At 42.8% G+C, this 23,719-nt stretch overlaps 1 protein-coding gene across 4 annotated transcripts in view; it reads right to left on the reverse strand.

Moving 5' to 3' along the window:
- LOC127583359 (pleckstrin homology domain-containing family G member 5-like) overlaps window positions 1-22,699 on the reverse strand; it is a 75,416-nt gene extending 52,717 nt beyond the window's left edge. Inside the window, exons 1-2 of one of the 4 annotated variants that reach the window (XM_052039252.1) lie at window positions 22,584-22,699; window positions 16,360-16,436 (exon numbers count right to left, since the gene is read on the reverse strand). In XM_052039252.1, the coding sequence (XP_051895212.1) occupies window positions 16,360-16,436; window positions 22,584-22,611 (105 nt within the window). In that variant the 5' untranslated portion in view covers window positions 22,612-22,699. Of the gene's footprint in view, window positions 1-8,119; window positions 8,172-11,079; window positions 11,475-14,788; window positions 14,821-16,359; window positions 16,437-22,583 lie in introns of those variants that run through there. The other 3 variants (XM_052039255.1, XM_052039253.1, XM_052039254.1) reach the window with 3 other exon arrangements.
- Between the last annotated feature and the right edge of the window lie 1,020 nt (window positions 22,700-23,719).

Below are 23,719 nucleotides of genomic sequence, written 5' to 3' on the forward strand. Positions count from 1 at the left end.
CTGACAAATGCAAGGTGATGCACTTTGGGAGGACAAATTCGGAAAGGATGAACATAATGAATGGTAAGGCCTTAGGGAGTATTGAAGAACAGAGAGACCTGGGTATACAAGTCCAAGCATCCCGGAAGATGGTAGCACAGATAGATAAGGCGATGAAGAAGCCATTAGCTGTGCACAACTCCCCTACTCTTATAATCTTTTCCTTCATTAGTTGGGGCAAAGAATATAAGAGTAGGGGAGTTATGCACAGCTAAAATACCATGTGTAATTCTAGTCATCACACTTCAGGAAGGATGTGATTGCCCTGGAGAGGGTGCAGAGGAGATATTGCCAGGGATGGAACATTTCAGTTATGAGAGACTGGATTTGTTTTCTTAGAAATGGAGAAGGTTGAGGGAGGCCTGATAAAAGGTATACAAAATTATGAGGGGCATAGACAGGGAGATAGTAGGAAACTATTCCCCATATCAGAAGTGTCTAAAACTAGAGGGCATAAGTTTAAGGGTAAGGGTTAAGAGAAGACCTGAGGAGGAATTTTTTCCCCCAGCATAGAAAGCCATGGACCAAATGCTGGTTAATGGAATTAGTATAGATGGGTACTTGATGATCAGGACGGATGTGGTGGACAGAAGGACCTGTTTCTGTGCTGTTTTACTCTATTGTAAGTAGATCTGTTGGGGTAGATAGAAACCATTTCCTCACTGTGGTTTTCTAGGATAAATGACAGCCTAAAAATTAAAGCCAAGTCTTTCAGGAATTAACCTAAAGAAAAACTTCCACACACAAAGTACACTAGAAACTTGGAATTCTCTTCTGCAAAGGCACTTGATGCCAGGATAATCGTTAATTATAAATCTGAGATTGATAGATTTTGGGTAAACAATGTATTGAAGGATAGGGAGAAAGAGTGGATTTAGGAGTTAGGTCACAGATCAAATATGGTCTTACTGAATGGCATAACAGGCCCTTAGGGTTAAAGAGCCTTTTCCTGATCCTAAATCATTCAGGGTTCCTGCTACTGATCACTGTCTAGTGTCCCAGGGGTTGGAAGTAGGGGAAATCAGTCAAGGTTTCTGCTTCTGACCACTGCTTGGTGACGGTTAAGTTAGTGAGAGAGGGGGTCAGTCAGAGTTCCTATGCTGATTCTAGTATAGTGACTTCTGGGTTAGTGAAAGGAAATCAGCCCATCTTATTTTTCTGTGACAGATTATTTCCTAGTGTCCCTATGCGAGTGTGAGAATGTCAGCTGAGGAAAGGGTCAGAAAAGATTTTTGTTTGCTAGTTTGTGCATAATGCAAACATTGATTGTGATCTTGTGGAATGATTATATAACCCATCACCCAGCAATCAGACATCACTACAAGTTTGTCAATCCCTTAATATTGATTGCCTGAATTAATCAGCTGTAAATTTTGCAAATTGCATAAATTCTAAAACTGTCAGAACACATCTCAGAATGGGACTAACCACAGGACTCCAGTATGTCACAATTCAGTTAACTGTGCAAATTTTCTGCCCTCTAATATTCCATATCCATTTCACAGGTTGTTCTGCTGATTCATTTTGAATCCATGTGGTGTTAGACCTGTTTGTCCAGGGTGCAGGGAGATAGCATCAGGTGAACAGTGGGAGAGGATGAGCAAGGGCATGAGTCAGGAACTGAAAGGGAAGGATGGAAGCAAGTGATATAAGAGAGTGATAAAGAAATGAAAAGAAGGGAATGTGATGACCGAGAGGTAGCTAGTGCAAAAGTAGATGTGAGAGAGAGTGAGACTCTCTAAACAGGGTGAGAGGGAGAGCAGAAGAGCAGGACTTAATATGTATTGGCAGTTGGGTCAGATTCAGTAGCCCCTAGGGCAGAAATGCCTCACAGAAGCTGCAGGTTGACAAATTATTCCATGACCTTGACTGCACCCAGCTCCTGGGCTAATGCAGAAGATACTGCATATTCATAAATCAACAACTAAACCCCAATGTGTTTTTACATTGCTGCTATTTCACAGCAGAGGACATTGGAGACCTGGATCGTTGTCAGAGTCAACAGTTTCGAGGGAGGAGTGGATGGAACCCCCAATGAGAGTTAGCACCAGGAGAAGAGGAGAGAAGGAGAGGAAAGAGGGGGAAACTAAAAGGAAGAACCATTAACTGCAGGGAACAGGCCAACCAATCAACTTCCCACCATACTCATCAATGTCTTGATCTAGACCCAAAAGAGACAAGACCTGGGTAAATGATATAAAAGACCTTGGGAGAAACAGGCCATAGACTTGATCAAGCTTCTCTCTCAAGCACCTGCTAGGCTTCTGTTGTTTCATTACCAGAGCTATAACTTTAACAATGTAGCATAAGGTCTTGTTCAATCCCCTGGTGCTGAGGGAACATTGGCCGTCTTTACTCTTGATCACTCACTGAAGGGCAAAGTCTGATCCAGCCAGCAGTACAAGTGCAGGTTATCCCATTAAATTGATCCCAGGAGGCTGTAACTCTACCTGTTTTTTTTTAACTCCCCACCCTACTTCACTGTCATTGCAGCTCTTGATGCTGCAGTATAATACACCTGTCGACTCTTGGATCTCCCAACAATATATTATTAACACAAGAGGAGCTATGCAGGGTTCAGTCGACACTACTAAAATGGGCTTCTCTGTACAGGGGTCTTGTCTGTGGCACTGCCCATTCTCTCCCTCCTCCCACCAAGGCAAGGTGAGGGAAACAAATTTTTAATGTTGGGAAGATTCAAAACAATAGTCCTCTGGGTTTACATTCTGTATGGTTATCAATGCTACTGTCGCAACCAGGAGGGTTATTAAAACATTTGAGAACGAGCTGGTGCCAAAGACAACAGAGCAGCCCAAATATTACGCCATTTACTTCAGTATCAGATAGATTATCAACAGTGCAAGTCAAGAAAAACTTGCATTTATCTGATGCCTTTCAAAACAGAGGGATTTCCCAAATATTTCAAAACACTTTTTTTTAAAGTGAAGTCCCTATTTTTTCCTCAGAAATGCAACTGCCAGACTGTGCACAGCAAGCTCCCGATAACAGAAATATAATTGGTGATCCTCATTGAAGGGCAAGTTCTGGCAAGGACACCAACAGAACTCAATCATTTTCAAAATAGTGTCATGGGATTTTTTTTGGGATCTACCTGAAAGGGGAGACAGGACCTTGCTTTATCAACTCATCTGAAAGATGGCACCTTTGACAGTGCATTACTGCATTGGATTATATGTCTAAATTTTATGCTCAAGTTTCTAATGTGGGATTTGAACATATTCAAAAGGTGATAAAGCCTCCAAGTGAGATGTAGCTAACACCAATGATGTCACCACATTACTCAGGACGAACCCAGGAGGAGGAATGGAGTGGGTTTTTTATTAGCACCATACTGTAGAAGGGGGAGATGAAGAGCTACAGAGGTGGATACTGTATAATGAATGGAAAAAGCACCATGCTGGGGCTTGGCCGGGGGGGGGGGGGGGGGGGGGGCGTGAGGAGGGGAAGTGTGATGAAGGGCAGAAAATGAGGGAAGAGGGACTGGGTTGGTGTAAACAGGTAATCAACACACCAGAGAACTATGCCAGTGGAAATCCATTTAATGAAGAGAGCTAATGAAATCAAACCAAATATTGTGGACACTGAAAATCTTAAGTAAAAACAGAAATTGCTGGAAATACACAACAGGTCAGGCAAAATCCATGGAGAGAGAAACAAAATTAATATTTCAGGTCAATAAATCAGAACTGATGTTTCATCAGAATGGATGTTAACTCTTTCGCTCTTCACAGATGGTGTGTGATTTGCTGAGTATTTCCAACACTTTTCAGTATTTTTATTTGAGCTAATTGATTGGTATATGCTTATGGAAATGCTTATTTTGAAAATACTTTACCAACATTTATACCATAAGTCTTCTCCCTGACTCTTTTGAAACACAAAACTGACCACAAAAACTTTTTTGTCGTCTTACTCACTCACTTTGTTACTACTCTCATTGTCTGTCACTCTCTTCTTTTTAGGTAGTTTCCTTAGGATTGAGGATGACTTACTTTCACTGGTTTTGTGGGTTCTTAGGGGTGAAAACCACAGACACTTCTATAAATGGGGAAGATGAGTTGTTTTCAAGGCAGGTTGCTCCTTCCACCACTCATACAGGACTTCTGTGTGTTCCTGATGCAGCTTGAAGGCTCCTTCTCCACATTGAGCAGTCATGGGCCAGAGATTCTCAAGAGTTATTGGGGAGGTTTACATTTCTTCATCAAGGCTTGCACACTATTGAATCTTTTCCTCTGTCCATCTGGCAATTTCTTCCCATGAAAGAGCTCAGAACATAATGCCTTTTTCAGGAATCTGATGACTGGCATGCTAATAATGTAGTTTGCCCAATGCAGCCAACCAAGTGTAACAACATTGAGGACATTGGCCTGAGAAAGGGCACTGACATCAGTTTGTTTGTCCTTCCAGTAAATTTGGATGATTTTTCAGGGGTAGCATTGGTGATATATTTCCAGTGCCTTGAGATGCAGATCTTTGAAGCATACAGGAGGACAGGGATTACTGCTGTCTGGAAGGCTGCAAATTTAATGTCAAATCTGGGGTCTTGATCTACAAATACTTCTTTCCTCAGTTGATTAAACACTATGCTGGCCCACTGAAAGTGGTGGTGAATTATATCATCAATGGTCACCTCCACTGATAGTTGACTCTTGAAATGTGGGAATTGGTCAGAGGACATTGTGGAGCAGTAGGGATGGGTTGTAGAGGACATTGAGGAACTGAGTCTGGTGGGGAAGCCCCTTAGACAAAGAAAGAGTGCATCGCTCCAGGGGGCCACATGAGTGGCAATGGTACCATGTTTAAAAAAAATGTTAACACTACTGAATGTATTAAGCAAATGACACTAAGAATGTAAAAAGCTTTGCACTATTATTCTTTTTGTATATATATATATTATTATGAATAAAGTTTATTTTTGAAATAAAAACACATCAAGTGCTCAGACTTTCTTCACATATACTTCAGTGAAAGCATTAAAGAATGCTTGGAGCTCAGACTCTGAGCATGTGCAAAGCATTGTACTTGCTGCAGCTTGACTACTGAGGTCTGGGCAGCCTTGGTTCTGGAATGCAGTTGTCTTAGGTTGAACAGCTTCCCATTATATCTAAGGATGAGCTAACTCCTTCAGGAAGTTTGTTAGAGTTGAGATACCACCTCATTGCCAAATTAACCACCAATTGTCATCCATTCACTATTTACTTGCCTCCACACTTACTTACTTACTTACTATCCATCTCCATGCTCACTTGTCTTTTAATTAACTTGTTTAGTCAATAACCTTCACTCAGTATCTGTTGCCACACTCTCTCATCATCTAATACCAGACTCATTAACTCACTTTGTTGCTGCAGTCACAGCTCCTTTCATCAGCAGCCATTCTTCACTGCTTTAGAAAGTATCACCATCTCAGATAATCAACCTTACTGCTGCATGCTATCCTTAATTAGTTCCATTCTGTTGGTTGAGAGATGAATCCAGTTCCTCACTCACCACTGTGTATCTAACAACCTGTAACTAATGAGGCTATAAACATACTGAATGCAGGAGGAAATTAGGGGGTCTCAGACTGAAGAATTTCAGGAGGCCAATCAGCCTCTGAACATGTTCTTCCAATTGATCAAATCATTGTTGATCTTTATCTTAATTCCATTTATCCATTTTTGCTCCAATTCCTTGACAGCATTACACAACAGAAATCAAACATTGCTGAAACATTGACTTGCAACACTTGTTTTCTTTTGGATGGTGAATTCCCAATTCTACTATTGTATAATCTGATGCTTTCTGATTTCACCTGCAAGTGGCCAGTTCTAATTTTAAAGTTAACTGTCATTAGCTACCATATTCTGGAGGAATTAGTTAATCTACTTTATTGAAATTCTTTATCTTTTTAAAATACTTAGATCACTCTTCAATTTCGAAAAGTGTGTATAAGGTATGTCTATGATACAAGTCTTTGAGCTTTTAATCTCTGTAATGATCTTATTTCCACCAGGGCTAATCTATTGTGAAACGTGATGGCTAGAACCGAACGCACTACCCCACATTGAAAAGCAAAAAGAACTTTTGCTCAACAACTTCAAACAATATCCATGGAGAAAAGGTCATCAACTTGATATGTTTCTATCTCCACACTTGCTGCCCAACCTGTTGAGTACTTCCAGCACTTCCTACTTTTATTGCAGTACTCACGTTGTTTCTGCCCAGAGCTCAGAACAAACTGAAATTAAAATGAGGACAGCTCCATTGAGCTTATAAAGGAATCTGTCAATTACTGCAACCTCTAAATCATTACATATTTAAAGTTCTGTAAACAGAGCCCTCAATGTTACACCAAAGGTGACAGATTCTGTGAATGGAGGACTCAGTGAGGAGGAAAACTTTTGAAAGTGGGATGTTTGAGTGAACTGACATTCCTGTCTTCCCTGCAATTGTTCACAGGCACCAGAGAGGTAGATAGTGGATTGAAATACATTTCAGTGTTGTCACTGTAGGACTGTGCAATTCTCACCTGGGCGGATGTTAATTTCAAAATTCCATGTCACTTAATCATTTAATCCCCACTTCCTGATTTCCCTCCTATTCTTTATCAGGTTACTTGAATTTGCAGCAAACAGTGTAAATCTAGCTCGCAAAAAGAGATCATTGTGGTTCCACTGCCTGTAGCAGGCAGAGCACCCACTAGCTATTCAGGATTATAGGCTTTATTGCCACTAGGAGGAGGTTCCAAATGCATTCTTTAGCGCTACCCAATCTCAACCATATGCCCTCTGTCACATTTGGTGTGTGGGTGAAAACTGGGGTTCCAGTAACTGGTCACCAATGCAGGAAAGTGTGTCTGAATGTGTGTGTGTGTGCGTGCGTGTACACGCACATGTGTGATACGGACACTGAGGGACAGATAGGTAGGAGAGACAGAACTGAACATTGTACTGATGCTTTCTACAGTTCACTAGCCCATTGCAGCTAATATTAAGAATGGGCTATTGCACAACGTGTGGAGAGAAGCCAGTGCCTGAAAGACCTTCCAGACAGGGGATCAGAGGGGAAGTTACTTAGTCAGACCATTAATCTGTGCTCTGTAGGATTTCTCCACCCATTCACTCCAATTTTAGACCTGCACTTTATAGCACATTAGCAACCCACTCACATTGTTTACTTGCTTTATTGCCCAATCACATCTCTCAATTTGACACCACCCTATATCTTCTTCCAAATGCAGGAGAAACACCCAAATCCCTTCAACTCTGAACCCACCAAACATAGCTGCTGAAAATTAACATTGCAAGTTTTGCAAACTTGCTGTGAATACAGGCTGGTCATTGTCCAGGCGGGGTCCATGGACTTTGTGGCACTCTTCATTTCTCTATGATGTGAGGCTTTGCAATCCCTGGAGACATACTGTGACAGAGGATGGTCCCTCCATCTGTCTCTGCAAAATTTCCTGAGGAGGATAGCACACTACTGTTGCAGCTCAACTTTATTTAGGAATACTGGCATTGCAATCCTGCTCAGTTTCTAGCTTAACATTCCAGGCCAGATGAAAGTGTATGTCAAAATCCATGTGAAGAGAACTTTGGGAACTTTGATTCTTGTTGCTATTAAATGGACCAGCCTAAGGCTCCAGAGGAACTATCAACTTTCAACACAGCTGAGCACTTTTTAATTGCATACGAACACTACTGCATGGAGGTTCCCCTCCAAATTGCATGCCATCCAATTGGATACACGGTACTAAGTCTAAGTCCCGCAACTTTCTACCAAACAGCACCATGGGAATACCCTCACCAAATGGATTACAGTAATTGAAGGAAGTGACTCGTTACCGCTCAAAAGCAAATAGAGATGGGCAATAAATGCCAGTAACGTGCATATCCCATTAATGAAGAAAAGACTCTGTATGAGAGTTATAAACTGATTTACTGCTTCTACAAATAAATGCATTAGCTAAGCATCAATCCACATTCCACTTCTTTAACACATGGTGAAAGTGGGTGAGGAAGGAAGCAACATAAAACTGAAATTGATTAAATCCATCAAAAGGAAAACAGTTACTCACTGTGGACAGTGTCAAGCAGATTGGTCTGTTCCTTCCACTTTCTGAAGGCACATTGGGCAACAGCAACACACATCAGTATTTTTAAAGTGTGTTCAGCAGTGAGTGCCAAAGTGAGGCTGCTCACTCCCTCTTTCTCTGTCATGTGCTCTCATTGTCTGGGATGAATATTACTTCCCAGGAAAGGTTTGCTCCAAACCAGCTGTGACAGGAGCTGGTCAAACACGGTCAAGGGAACAGAGGGGGCCCTGGATATTCTCCTCAATTTTCCCAGAGGGAAAAGGAGCACTTCCTGGGAAGAAACTTAAATTCCAAAGAAGCTAACCACATCAAAGAGATCACACTGTACACTAATGCAATCAAAAACAACCAGGTCTTAAATAAAGACAACTCTTTTTCCCCTCAATCATCAAAAATACATCTTTTCAATGTCAGCAAAAATATCACACACTGTTCTATGTTCATTCTAAGTGTAAATATCAGCAACACTCATCTTCCTCCACTATTGGAGTAAATATCACACAATTGCCTTTGTTCACCACTGTAAACGTCTCAGACTGATTTCCCTTTACTGTTAGTATAAATCTCACACACAGAGCAAATATCACAGTGTTCATCATCACACACAGTTGGTGCACTCACCCAAATATTGAATGAAAGTGTATTTAGATGTAGGTTTGTATAATAAAGTAGATTTTCTGCTCAAACAATCAGCCTGCAAACTGTCTGAGTTGGATGTTTATAAAGGGATGGATCGGTGAGGAGGGCTCTCAGAGCTTAAACAGGGGACAGATGTTTCCTGCAGGAAGAATAGAAACCAAATAGAATGGAACAAGCTGCAAGAGGCCATTGTTCAGATTTGTTGCTGCTGGAAACTCATGCCTAAAAATATTCACTTGAGCTGTTTCTTGTCGTCTTCCCTGCTGTTGGATCAGAAAGCAAGACACACAGTGCCCATCAGCTTCATAAACCTGGTTCTGCCCTGGCAATCACTCTTCAATATAATGGGAGCTGGGTTAGTATAGCCAGGCATTACCAAAAAATAAATGGGCATTTGTGTTACTACAAGAAATGAGGACAGAAATAATCAAAAGTTGGAAGAGGGAAGAGGTGAGGAAAGGAATGGGTAAGGTTAGAGCAGCAGCAGGTAGAACGAGGGGGAGAGCAGAGGCAGGGTGGCAGAAGTGAAGGGGAGGGTTAGAGGACAAGAGTTAGGGAGGGTGAAGGGATGATGAGAGTAGGATTGGGGAAGGGGAAGATGGAGGCCCTTAGGATGTTGGGGGGTGGGGGAGGGGTGGAGGCAGGATAGAGAGGGTGAGAGGTGCTGGGTTGGTGAAGGTGGAAGCAGGATTGGGCATTGCGAGGAACAGGGTGGAGAAGGTGATGGGCATTGAGACCAGGCAGGGAAGAGAGCATGGAGGGGAGATGAGCTTGTTCATGGACCTGATTCAATGGTTCGTCAAAAATTTTCAATTGTTGTTAACACAATGAAACACGGCGAATACAATACAGACAAATGAGGCAGCCATTTCATAAGATCACAAGATAAGGGAGCAGAAGCAGGCCATTCGGCCCATCGAGTCTGCTCCAAGGAAAAGGGAAAAAGAAATGGGGTGGGAAAAAAAACCTATTCTAATCCCATTTTCCAGCCTTATCCCCATATCCCTTGATACCCTGACTATTTAGATATCTGTCTATCTCCTCCTTGAACACCCCCACTGATCTGGCCGCCACTGCTGTGCGTGGCAAGGAGTTCCACAATTTCACCACCCTCTGGGTAAAGAAATTTCTCCTCATCTCTGTCTTGAAACTGTACCCTCTAATTCTAAGATTGTGCCCTCTGGTCCTGGACTCGCCCACCAAGGGAAACAGCCTAGCCACATCTACTCTATCCTTTCCTGTCAACATTTTAAATGTTGCTACGAGGTCCCCTCTCATCCTTCTGTACTCCAGTGAGCACAGTCCAAGAGCCGACAAACGCTCATCATACGTAAGCCCTTTCATTCCCGGAATCATTCTCGTAAATCTCCTCTGAACCCTCTCCAACGTCAGCACATCCTTCCTAAGATGTGGGGCCCAAAACTGCGCACAGTATTCCAAATGAGGCCTCACTAGTGCCCCATAGAGCCTCATCAACACTTCCTTACTTTTATACACTATACCTCTCGAGATGAATGCCAACATAGCATTCGCTTTCTTAACCACCGATCCAACCTGGTGGTTAACTTTTAAGGTATCTTGTACGAGTACCCCCAAGTCCCTTTGTAATACCGTACTTTCAATCTTCTCTCCTTCTAGATAATAATCTACCCGCTTATTTCTGCTTCCAAAGTGTACAACTGCACATTTCTCAACATTGAATCTCATCTGCCATTTCCTTGCCCATTCTCCTAAACTGTCTAGTAACCGGTAACCAACCAGAACGAGATCCTTTTATTTCCACCCTTTGCTTTCTGCCAACCAGCCAATGCTCCACCCATTCTGCTATCCTACCCATAATTCCATGACCTCTCATCTTATTAATCAGTCTCTTGTGAGGCACCTTATCGAAGGCCTTTTGAAAGTCTAAATACACAACGTCTACCGCCTCTCCCTTATCCACCCTACCTGTGATTTCTTCAAAAAACTCCAATAGGTTGGTCAGACAGCAAGACCCCAGAAAGAGCGATGAAATGAAAGCCCTGCTGAGCTACTGGCTGAGAAGCTAATGTTAGTCTGGGATACTGGGAGAATTCCCTACTTTCATTAGCGTCCATGGGATTTCTAAACCCCCACCCCCTTAACAGAGAGAAAAAGCTTCAGCTCAGATCTCATTCCTCACCTGCTACTACACTAATCTACTGGCTCAGTGTGAGAGTATGACCAAATGAGCCAACTGACAGGCTGAGACTCTGGCAGCTCACTTCACCATTCACAATCTTCAACATTCCTGGAGATATATTAACAAAGATTCAGAAACTTACCTCTTTGTCATGGGATTTGCTTGGGTCCGGGGGAGTCTCAGACATCTGGTGAGCTGGGTTCGGCCTAATGTCTTGCTACATTTGCTTCATCGCCAAGCCAAATACATTCCGTTTTAAATTTAGAAAACTCACAAAAGATACATAATGAAAAAGTTCAGCAGCCCTATTGTCTGGAGGCTGGATTCTGAAAGGATCAGAGAAGCAAAATAAAAATGTTTCGGATGTAAATGTTGCTTTAATTCTCAATCTTCTAGAGGGTAAAGCCCTGTATCAGTAAGATTTTCGGCAGGAAAGCGGTGGTTGTTGTTGGAGCTTTCTGTGTGAGCAGGAACCCCACTGTACTTTTTCCTCGTACTCCCTTGGGCAACGACTCAATGAACACAGCAACAAGAGATGATTAGCAGTGCGTGATTCTCAGGGAGGGACTGTCTGATACAGCACACACTGTCTGAGGATCTTGTGCACACAAAAAAAAACTGCACATACAGCGCTGGGAGCAGTGCCCAGGTGAGTTAACCCTTGAGAGTCTGGATTCCAAGTAATATAGAAAATGCATTTTGCCAACAAAGCTAAGAGTTCAGCATCGCTGAACCTATTTGTTACAGCAAAACCCATCAGTACAGTGACAGATGTTGGACACTGTCTGGAGGAGTATGGGGATGGAGGGAATTCTTTTCTATTTTCAGGGCAGTGTAATTCTTCCTGCCTACTTTCTGCTTACCTCTCTTCTCTCCCATCCCTTATCTCTACCAACCTCTCTATTTCCCAATTTTGGTGTTCCTCCCCTCCACCCCATTTCCTCACCTTGGCAGTTAGTGACCCGTCATCCATTGCCACTTGTTTTGAGGAGCATTTCCCATTGGCTCTTATACCCCATCCTCATTTAACTTCCTCAGTACTGTCATGCCTCAGACCACCCATATTGAGCTTTGCCTCAAAAGATCATGCAAACTCACCTACACCGACCAACTTCTAACCCCTGAATCCCCAACCTTCCACACTTGACCACTTCCCCTGGGAACTTGTCCGTTTGAACTTCCCTTGTGCAGCTAAACCAATGTAAGACATACTAAGTTGTTCCATTACAAGAACTCTACAAACCCATAGCACAATTTTAACCCTAAACTGACTTTGCAAAGCAATGGGTTACTTTTACACCTGTAATCTTAAATTTCCTTTCAAGCTGATCTGATATTTTAGCACAATGAAGTCAACCAGAGGAGGGCCAAATCTTGCAGTCATTGTAATGCTCAAACAATGCATGATCTAACTGAGCAATGTAGCAGGGACATGGGTTAGCAATGTATTGTGCGTCATCCACACTTACTCTATCACTTTCCTTGTCACACTCTATTTATGATATTTCCTCTGTTACAGGGCAGTGAATGACCCTTTTCACTCCAAACAATGATAGGCAGAAACTGCTAAAACTTACAAAAGTTGTACTCAACAGACTTTACCTAGACAACAAATCTCAGCAAAGGAAATCCAGTCCTTTCCTGCTGGATGTTCTGAGCTTCTCCAAGGCTGGGATTGGAGCTGGGGCCAAGGCCAGGGAATATTCCTGCCAGGCATGCACATTTGCAGGGAAGACAGTAAAATTTGCCATGGTGATTGTGGAAGATGTGTTAGAGTCATGTAAATTTGCAAAGAATTTCATTAAAGATCAACTTATAACCCGGATATTACACAGTCATGTGTCTGCCCCATGAGATACAAGCTCCTACTGGCAGATGAAGGATTAGAGGGAGGAGGAGGAGAATGGTAGTTCCCGGGAGGACATTCAATCCCAGTGATGGCTCCATACTTGTGAGATAAGCAATTATGACACTCCAAAGGCGAACATAAATCGATCAACAGTGATTTTTCAGGAATCAGCAACTAAAATTTTAACAGGCAAGTGAAAGGATCCCCCAGAAATCCATTTTCTAGGATCACCAGGGTTTCAGCAGATTCACTTGGTCCATCTCTGACACCTCTCTCCCTTTTCTGGATCTCTCTATCGCCATCTCTGGAGACACATTAACCACAGACATCTTCTACAAACCCACTGACTCCCACAGTTACCCCGAGTACACTTCTTCCTACCCTTTAACTTGTAAGGGCACCATCCCCTTCTCCCAGTTCCTCTGCATCTGTTCCCATGACGAGGCTTTCCATTCGAGAACATCAGAGATGTCCTCCTTTTTCATAACTGGGGTTTCCCTCCCATCACCATCAATGCTGCCCTTACCTGCATCTCCTCCATTTCCCACACATCTGCCTTCACCACCCCACCCCCCCCCACTGACATAGCAGGGACAGGGTTCCCCTTGTTCTCACCTACCACCCCACGAGCTTCTGTATCCAACACATCATTCTCTGCAATTTCTGCCACCTCCAATGGGATCCTACCACCAGGCACATCTTCCCCTCACCCCTTCTCTCCACTTTCCAAATGGACTGCTCTCTCCACGACTTCCTTGTCCACTCGTCCCTCCCCACTGATAACCCCCTGGCACACGCCTGCAACCACACCAAGTGCTACACCTGTCCCTACACCACCTCCCTCACCACCATTCAGGATCCCAGACAATCCTTCCAGGTGAGACAGTGCTTCATCTGTGAGTCCAAGGGTTTCACTTATTGCATCCGGTGCTCCCGGTGCAGCCTCCTGTACATCGGTGAGACCCGACGTAGATTGGGTGACCGCTTCATTGAGCGTCTTTGCTCCATCCGCCACAACAGCCAGGACCTTCTGTTGGCCACCCACTTCAATTCCACGTCCCACTCCCATACTCCCATGTCCATCCATGGCCTCCTATACTGCCACGTTCAGGCCAGCCACAGGTTGGAGGAACACCACTTCATATTCTGCTTTGGGAGTCTCTAACCTGATGGCCTCAACATTGATTTCTCTAACTTCTGGTAAGCCCACTCCTCCTCCTTCTTCCCTGCTGCCCACACCGCCCCCCCCCCCCGTCTTCCCTTATTCCTGTGGCTCCCTTCCCCCTCCTTGATGACTTGCCCATCTCCTCTCCTCCCCTTCCCCATTCTTTATTCCATGGTCCACTGTCCTCTCATACCAGATTCCTCCTCCTTCAGCCCTGTGCCTCTTCTACCCATCACCTCTCAGCTTATTACATCATCTCCCCTCCCCCACCCACCTACCATCCCCCTTTCACCTGGACTCGCCTATCAGCTGAACTCACCTATCATCTGCCTGTGTGTGCTCCTCCCCCTCTCTCCACCTTCTTATTCTGGCTTCTACCCTCTTCCTTTCCAGTCCTGATGAAGGGTCTCGGCCCAAAATGTCAACTGTTTATTTCCCTCCATGGATGCTGCCTGACCTGCTCAGTTCCTCTAGCACTTTTTGTACATTGTTTCAGCAGAGTGATGCTGCCATCAAATGGTCAACAGGCTACTTGCACCCACACTGTCCTGCTGAAGTAAAAACAGAAAATGCTACAAACACTCAACAGGTCAGACAGAATCTGTGGAAAGAGAAACAAAGTCAATGATTCAGGCCAGAGCTCCTTTGTCAGAAATGGGAAAGGGAAATTAAAAAGAAGTAATTTTAAATTGCAGAGAAGCTGATAGGAGGGTGAAAACATTTTTTTAATGTACATCTCAAATTACTTTTTTTTAAGCTCTTTCCCAGTTCTAACCAAGGTTCTCTGGCCCGAATTGTTAATGTTGATTACCTTTCCACAGGTGCTACCTGACCTACTGCATGCTTCCAGCATTTTCTGTTTTTTTTCAGACTTCGAGCATCTGCATTTTTTTTTGATTTTCATTCTCTATTCTTCTGGAAGTCTGGCTTTACACTGCAATGTAAATGGTCTTTCGAAACACTGCAAAACATTGACGGAAAAAGAATTATTTCCGAAGTGCAAACATTGTTGTACTATTAACTCAGCAGATATTTTATGCACAATAAGACACCACAAACACATGAAATCCACATTCATTTTTAGCCATGTTGGTTGAGGGAGGAATGTTGGCTGAGACACTGAGCAACTCCCTGATGTTCCTTGAACGTTACCAGTGGATGCAGCATAATAACAAACAACTCCTAAATTTGTCTCAGACAGAAGACTGTTCTTATAATATTCATTTTTCAGGGTGCGGTGTTGCTGGTAGAGCTAGCATTATTACCCATTCCTAATTGCCCTTGAAAAGGTGGTGGTGAGCCACTTTCTAGAACTGCAGCAGTCCTTCTGTTGAAAGCATTCATATAATACAATTAGGTGGGAGGCTCCAGGACTTGGACCAAGCAATGAAAGTCAGGATGGTATGGTTTGGAAGAGGTATTTCCATGTACTTGCATCCCTTGTAATTCTTGATAACAGAGACTGTAGGCTTGGGGAGGTGCTGACTAGACAAGGTGAATAACTACAGTGCATTTTTAAAAATTTAAAAATTTAAAATTTTATTTACAGCGTGGTAACAGGCCCCTCCGGCCCAACGAGTCTGCGCCGCCCATTTTAAACCCAAATTAACCTACCAGTACGTCTTTGGAATGTGGGAGAAAACCGGAGCACCCGGAGGAAACCCACGCAGACACGGGAGAATGTACAAACTCCTTACAGACAGCAACGGGAATTGAACCCCAATCGCTGGCGCTGTAATAGCGTCGCGCTAACCGCTACACTACCGTACTCTGCAGCCATTGAGCACTGGTTGCAGAGGGAATGAATGTTTAAGGTGCTGGATGGAGTGCCAATGAAGTGGGTTGTTTTGCCCTGGATGATGTCATGCTTCTTGAATGTTGTCTGAGCTGCAATCATCCAGGCAAGTGGAGGGTGTTCCATCATACTCTGAATTGTGCCATGTAGATGGCGAAATGGTTTTGGGGTGTTGGGAAGTGTGTCATTTGCCACAAGGTAACCTGCCTTTGACTTGCTTTTGTAGCCACAGTATTTATGTAAGCAGGGCGATGGCCAATGACCTCACCCTGGTATACAAGTTAAATTAAATCACGGAATATCACTATGATTTTATGCCATTGATCCATGTTGTCATAAATGATAAAAAAAAAACTCAATGTGCTCCATAAACAGGTCCAGTTCAACATGCTTCACTTCATTGCATAAATCCATAAATAATCTCTGCAGACAAGTGGACAGGTTGAAAATTCTGGGTATATTATTATCCCAGAAGGTATGAAAACAAAGATGGTATGGGAAGAGATGGGGTTGGGGTCAGTCATTGGGAGAGAACGGAAAGAGAGAGAACACTCGTGTAAGTGTGAATGTGAGCACCTGCCTATTGGTTACAAGAAGAAACAAGTCTCCTTACCTTAATAGCCCTCCTCTTGTCAATACATTCCTGATGCTGACAAAGTAGAACCTTCTCTTCTGTTAAGCTCCGCTCATCTGCAGAATGCAAATCATATTTAGTACCACAAGAAGATACAAGAGCAAAACACAGCAAACTGAGACTGACAAAGCAGGAATCCAGGATTCCGAAAATAACAAAGCAGAATTGGAATGTATTCATAGTTACAAATTGTTATACAGAGCATTAAGAGTGGTGGAGTAATAATATTGTTGAGAGTAACAGAACAGGAAGATAGGGTACTAAGAGTAATGAATCAAAAATGGTGACAGAAGAGTAACACAGTGTATTGAAAACAATAAAGCAATTTTTCAGTGTGCTGAGAGTGATGGAGTGGTAGCTCAATGTAACATGGGTAATAGAGAAATAACGCTGTGCACTGAGAGTAACACAGTATGGAGTTACCAAGCAGTAATCCACTGTACCAAGTGTAACAGAGCAAAAACTCAGCATTTTGAGAAGAATGCAATGGATAGAGGATGGTGACATAATGCAGAACTTATGGAGCAGTAATACAGTGTACTGAGAGCGAACCATAGGAGGAATCCGTAGATCATTGATGGACAGTGGGTAATCCATAGGTTAGCAATAAATAGAGAGAATTAGAAGTCAGTAATGGACAGAAGATATTCAGGGATCAGTGACGGACAGGGGAACATGCATGGGTCAGTCATGAACAGGGGGAGAATAATAAGTCAGCAATAGGCAGGAGACTCAGGAATCACTGATAGACAGAAGGAGATCCATGGGTCAGCGATAGACAAGATGAACAAAGGGTAATCCATGAACAGGGGGAGCTCCTTGGGGCAGTGATGAACATGGGAGATCCATGGATCCATGATAGGCAAGGGAGATCCATGGGTTAGTAATGAACGCGGTGAGACCCATAGGTCAGTGATGAACAAAGGGAAATCTATGGAACAGTGATTTGTCAGCAAGTACAAATATTCTGTAAATATACTTTCACTTGATGTTTATGGAGAATAATAATAAGGTCACTCGGCACATGAGGCAGAACAGAAAATCACTTGGCAATTCATGCAAATCAATTTTTCTTGTCTAGAACATTCTAAAGCATATTGTTAAAGATTGTCAGCCCATTGAGATTTACGTTGGAGAACTCCCACCAGTACACAGTGAGCCAAACAAGTTGCTCTCTAATTAGGACATAGCACAGTAGTCACTGTATTTAACAAGAGCTCTCCCACATGGCAGCTCAACAACATACATTGCAACAGACCTTTGTAAGCAGCTCCCACACACACTCCAGGAATCCATTTCACAATCATTAAAGGGGCAACTCTCAGAATGGACAACTGCACTTAGAGAGAAATAAGATTTCATTCAGAAGCTGTATAGGATCTAGACCTGACCATTCAAATATTCCATCAGAGGCAGGTTTGATTTGGTTCTGCAGATCCTGCATATTTCACGTTCTACTTCTACTCCTCTATTTCTGGTGTGAGAGAGTGAATAGAGAGAAGAAAGGAAAGAGCAAGAGCCAAAGCAAGAATGAGAAAGAGAAAAAAAAATAAGGGACATAAATTAATTCCCATAGGTAGACCTTTATTGGATTAATACTCCTGTAAACATTACATAACAGCACACTGTGATACTCCTGTACAGAAATAACAAGGAAATTACACTCAGACAGCTGTATGAATCCACTCAATATTTTTAAAATATATTGTTCAATATCTGCTTGTAAGTCTTCATCTCATTTCAATATATCTCTTCGGTTATAGGCAGAGAGTCCCTTGTAACGATTTCTCTTCCTTCTTCAGCACCTTCATCTCTGGTGTCTCTCAAGGATATATTTTTAACTGCTTCCAAATTCTCATCTACAAGCTGCCCCTTTGTAACATTAAAACATGGTGTCAGTTTCCACATGTATGCTGTGAAATGCAACACTATCTCATCAGCACCTCTTTTGTACTCCTCCAATGGGTTTTAAATTGCAAAAAACACATGAACGCATTGAGAAGACTGATTGTATCTCCTTAGATCCTGATTGTTATCTCTGCTTCAGAGCTTCTGACTCTATCCTGCTCCCTGGCAACTGTTGGAATCCAAAACAGACTGCTTGCAACTGAAGTTCAACTGTGATACAAGGTTCATTCTCAACATCCATACTGTCACTAAAACACCATCTTCCACCTTTGTAACTGGCCATTTCAATCCCACTTAATTTCAGCTGCAGCCAAAATCCTCTTTTATACCTTTGACATTGCTAGACTTTAATACTCATGCATCCAGATGCCCATCTCCTTCAAAGACCTTATAGGTATGCAGGATGCATTCCTTTATAAACCAAGGCATAGATGTCACGGCAGGGATATGATTCTGGAACTGCATATTTTTGAGGTAGTCCATCAGGATCAAGGATGGCTTACTTACACTCCAGTTTTGTGGGTTCTGAGGTGGCTAATGACCAATGTGGGAACCATAAACCCTTTCACAGATGGGGCAGGAAGTGGCTGATGGGGCAGTTACATAGTTGTGAGGTGGTGCTTGCCTGTCGCCACTCACGCAGAGCTTCTAATTGTTCCTGATGTATGGCCGTGAGGTTCTCAAGTCTCCTTTCTGAATGCTCTTTCTTCACTTTGAGCAGTCTTGGGGCAGTGATTCTCAAGAATCAGAAGGTGATGCTGAACTTCTTCAAGGAAGCTTTAAGCACAACCTTGGATCTTTTTCTCTGTCCATCTGGTAATGTCCTCCCATAAATAGAATGTCAGATTCAGGAGTCTAGTGTCAGGTGTACAAGTGACATTCCTAGCCCAACATTGCCTACTGAGAGTAACTACGGCCTCAGTGCTGGGGAGAAGGATGCTGACTTGGTTCTCACGGGAGTGGAGATAATCTTCAGAGCCAATAGGAAACCGTACAACCCACGCTGACTGCACTCCAGAACCAAGGTCATCCCAACCTCATTTGTTGAGTTGCCGTACACACACAATACTTGCATATGTGTATGCTTAGAGGCTGAGGTCCATGACATTGTCAATTAGTTTAGCAAAACAGACAAAAGAATGGGCCTTATATTTCACATCTGCAAGACCAAGGCCCTCTACAAAATTGCATGCGCTACAACACACTGCCACTACCCTCCTACAACTGCATGCACCTCCAGTTAGAGCACATGTTGATGACTGAGTACAGTTCTGGTCATCATACACAGGAAAGATGTGCTTGCACCGTAGAAGGTAGACAGATTTACAATGATGTTGCTAGAACTGGAAAACTGCAGCTATGAGGAAAGGTTGGAAAAAGCTAAGGTTTTCTAAAGGAGACTGAATTGAGTTGTATCAGATTATGAAAATCAGATTAGATTAAAAAAGACCTGTTTCTCTGAGCAAAGGAGTCAAAAGCCAGGGGGCATAGCAATGATAGAAGGATTAGAGGGGAGATGAAGAAGAATGCTTAACCCAGAGGGTGGCAAGGACTTTTACGTCAGGGCCCTGAAGGATGAGTAGATGCAGAAAACTTCATTATGTTTAAAAATTACTTGGATGTGTTCTTGAAGACCTATGACTTGTGGGCTTGCACTCCTAGTGCTGGAAGGTGAGATTAGGCTAGCTAGTTATTTTATTGAGCAGCATAGATGCAATGGGTTAAATAGTCTTCTTTGTGTCATAAATTTACTATGATTCTGTTCTCCCTCCATAATCTGTGCTTGTTTGAACATGTCCTATTTATTCCTTTTTTCCTATGCTTGCCTGGTCTATGTAGCTCCCTTTGAAGAAATGCCTCGATTTTAAAATCTGGAATACACTTTCCTAATCAATTGTGCCTCTCAAATTCCCTCTCTTCTTTTAGATCACTCTTCAAAAAATCCTTTGACCTAGTCTTGATTATCTGCTCCACCGTTTTAGCTTAGTGACAAAACTTGGAAAGAAGGGATCTTTATAAATAGAAGTTGTGATTCTTACTGTGTTGCTGCTGTTTTCTGGAAATGAAGGCAAAATCAAAAGTCAAGATGTAATTCCCATTATGTGAGGGAATAAACAGCACAGACAGACAGGCAGGCTAGTCCACCAAGTATTCTAACAGAACTAATCCTATCACCATCCTCGTACTCACAGTTTTAATTCCTCCACTGAACCAAGTGTCAGGAATATGAGGAATGCAGAGTGAAATGACCCAGAGACAAAGTAACTTTCATCAGTCCGAGCTGTGTAAACTTGTGCCTGAGAGGGATTACATGAGAGACAGTGCTGAGTAATCTTTCCTTGGACAGGGTGAGGCCATGGAGCTAAAAACAGCCACATCAGTACACACGCCAACAGGCTCAATGGGAACAATGTGCTGAGTGCTACACGTGAGAGATGCCAGAACCTTCTATTTGGCTCATCTCCATCTTTGAGCTCTATTTAAATAGGTTCCACACTGACCAGCCCATGAGATACTGGTACTACTATTATGCAACACAGAATTCCCACTCCATGTGCTGTGTGCAGTGCAAGTTATGACAAACAAGCAGAAAGACACAGGACCAACAGACAGAAATACAGGGAGGGAAGGCAAGCAGACAGACAGGCAGGCAGGCCGGCCACACAGGTACAGGCACATTTGGACTGACACACACAGGTGGCACACACAAGCATGCACAAGTATAACGCAATCTGAGTCTCCTGATGTGTCAGCTGACAAGCATCTGGAGAATCACAAGAAAATTAGTTAACGCCAACTATCTGATCTTGCTTCTTAGCCAATTACAGATTAAAGTTTAGAAACAAATAATGCAACATTGGAACAAGGCACAATGATGAGTCATCACTTTCTGAAGACGAGAGAACCAGAACCCCCAAGAGAGTCTACTCCTTCAGGATGAGACCTGCACTTAATGTGAGGGTCAGCACCTTGCAGGAGAAGGGATCTGAATCAGTTAGAGTTAGCATCTTTAGAATAGAATCTGATCTCCTATCAGTGCCTCCAATATAGACCAGAGTCAGTGCACAGAGATGAATTGCTGCAAGGTGCAGATGTTTGCAGTTGCTTAACTGTGCTGAATGGATTATTCCACAATAATCTGTTGCATCTCAGAGTCCCATCCCTAAACTACAATAATAAGGAAACATCTGATCGGCTCTGTTATCCACCCACAGTAAGGGTGCATACACAATGATGAACTAAAGTCTATCTGGCTAATCTTCTTCCTAATACAGTCTGGAATGATAATTATATTGTTAATTAACAGTAACAATTAATCTCTATTAGTCGGTCTACAGCAGACCAAGTCATTGGCGAGCAAAGACCCAACCACAATTTTGAAGAGTCTCAGACCCTTAGATCCAAATGGCCTGTTCCTCACAAACAGACTATATATTATTTCACAAATTACTCATTTCCTTCAGCACAAAATGCTATCTTCTGAAAAAAAATCTATTTTATATATATATGTTTGAGAAAATCAACACACTGATTCCACCATCTCTCCGGGGCGTCAGTTCCATAACTGATCACTGACTCACTGAAATATTGTTTCTGTGGACAAACTTGGAATTTGCTATTCTTTGAGTAGAGGCTGACACCTCTGGCTTCATCATCCTGGATAAGATAGAACAGCTGTTCATGGCTGACATGGCATGGCTGATTTATATAATCCTGATTAACCAACTCTGCCATTCCTTTGATTGGTTGCTTTCTCCTGCAATCTTTTGCTATGCCTTTTGTCACCAATACTGTGGTAACCAGAACTGTACACCATGCTCCAAGTGCACACCAATGATCGATAAAGGGGTAGGATCGTCTTATTATTTCAGGCAATATTGAAATTTTAATATTTCTTAAGTTCCCATTTGCAAGATTGAGAGAGAGAGGCTAATAAAACAGAAACACCTCACAGATAAAACAGCTGTGTGCGTGTCCAGGTTTGGAACATTATTTCTGCCCCTCCATTTAGTGCTCAGCACACAGCTCTCACTCTGAACATTGGACTGTGCATTTAGTGAGTCCAGAGAACAAATACAGTTCATTCACAATGCTGCAGGCCAATCAGAAGGAACGTGGTTTCTTGCAGTGTGATGACAACATGAATTGCACTATCATGCGACGGAGAGCTGTAAACCAAACCAACCCAGTCTTGAGGTAAATCTTAAATGACAGGCTACGAAGCAGAATGAAGATCTGTCCTGGTTCCTCCCACAGTTTACCACATACATACTGGTAAATACACCACCTCTCACCTGTAATCATTCCTGGATGGTTTTTCATTGGAGAATAGGATGATTTAGCAGTTCTCTGTCAATCTCCAGCACTTTAGAAAACCATAGGTGAAACACAATTTCTTCCAAGGCCTGAAGATCAGCCTCACATCAAACCTGCCAAGCTTCAAGTAGCTGATTAAGTGCAGGACAGGAAAAGCGTCTGCTGCCAGCAGCTTCCAGGCCCAGCAACTGCAAGCCGGCAGTGAAACTCAATCAGCTCAGTGAATGCATCATTGCACCAATAACACAGATAACTTAAAGGTTAACAAACAGCATTAGTCAGTCCCACGTAGGCTAAGGGAGGAGACTAAATAACAGCTGGGGTCCACTGCAATCTATGCAGGGGCTGACCAAGTTCCCAATACAGGTGCAACAGACAGGAACTAAAGCCAATCACAAGCATCCTCAGTAATCCCTCCTACTCTGTTCCCAAATAATATTATCAGCCTCACAATTTGCTGAAGCAAAACTAACACTGAACGCAAACAATCACACAGCAAAACAATTCAATTTTTAAAAAAAATTTGGAGTGACAGTTTGGACCAATTGTGGCTGTGCCTTCAGCTGCCAAGATTCAGGAATTCCTTCCCTAAACCTTTCTACCTCTTCTTTAACCAAGGTGGCATATTTTGTTTAATTAATTACTCTTGGAAATATTTTACTATATTAACAGCACTCTATAAATGCAAGTTGCTCTTGTGGAAAAAGATCCATCCCAGTCCAAGTCCTGTCCCTTTACATACCATAGGAAAACCTTTTGGGATTTTCCAATGGTTTGGCTGAGGAGGAGGTAGTGAGAAGTTTCTGGAGGAACAGCCGTCTATATGAGGTGACAAATATTGTATCAGAATCCCTCAATCAGATCACAATTACAATTTTTCATCTGCCTTGTGTAGAAGTGCACAGGGGTCAGTCAGGGGAAGTGACTTCCGATTTGCAATGCTAAAGCACTGTAAGAGCACATTCACATCCAAGTCTTGAATGTTTACTATCCTGGGTTAAAGGTCTTGTTGCACATTAGATGAAGCATGAAGGAAAGGAGAAAGAGCACTCGACTTCTACTTCACAGAAACAGGGGGAGACATCAAAGTGAAGTGCCTGTGCTCAGCTACAAC

Source organism: Pristis pectinata, chromosome 26, assembly GCF_009764475.1.
Source record: "Pristis pectinata isolate sPriPec2 chromosome 26, sPriPec2.1.pri, whole genome shotgun sequence".
In the NCBI taxonomy this organism is placed as follows: Eukaryota; Metazoa; Chordata; class Chondrichthyes; order Rhinopristiformes; family Pristidae; genus Pristis; species Pristis pectinata.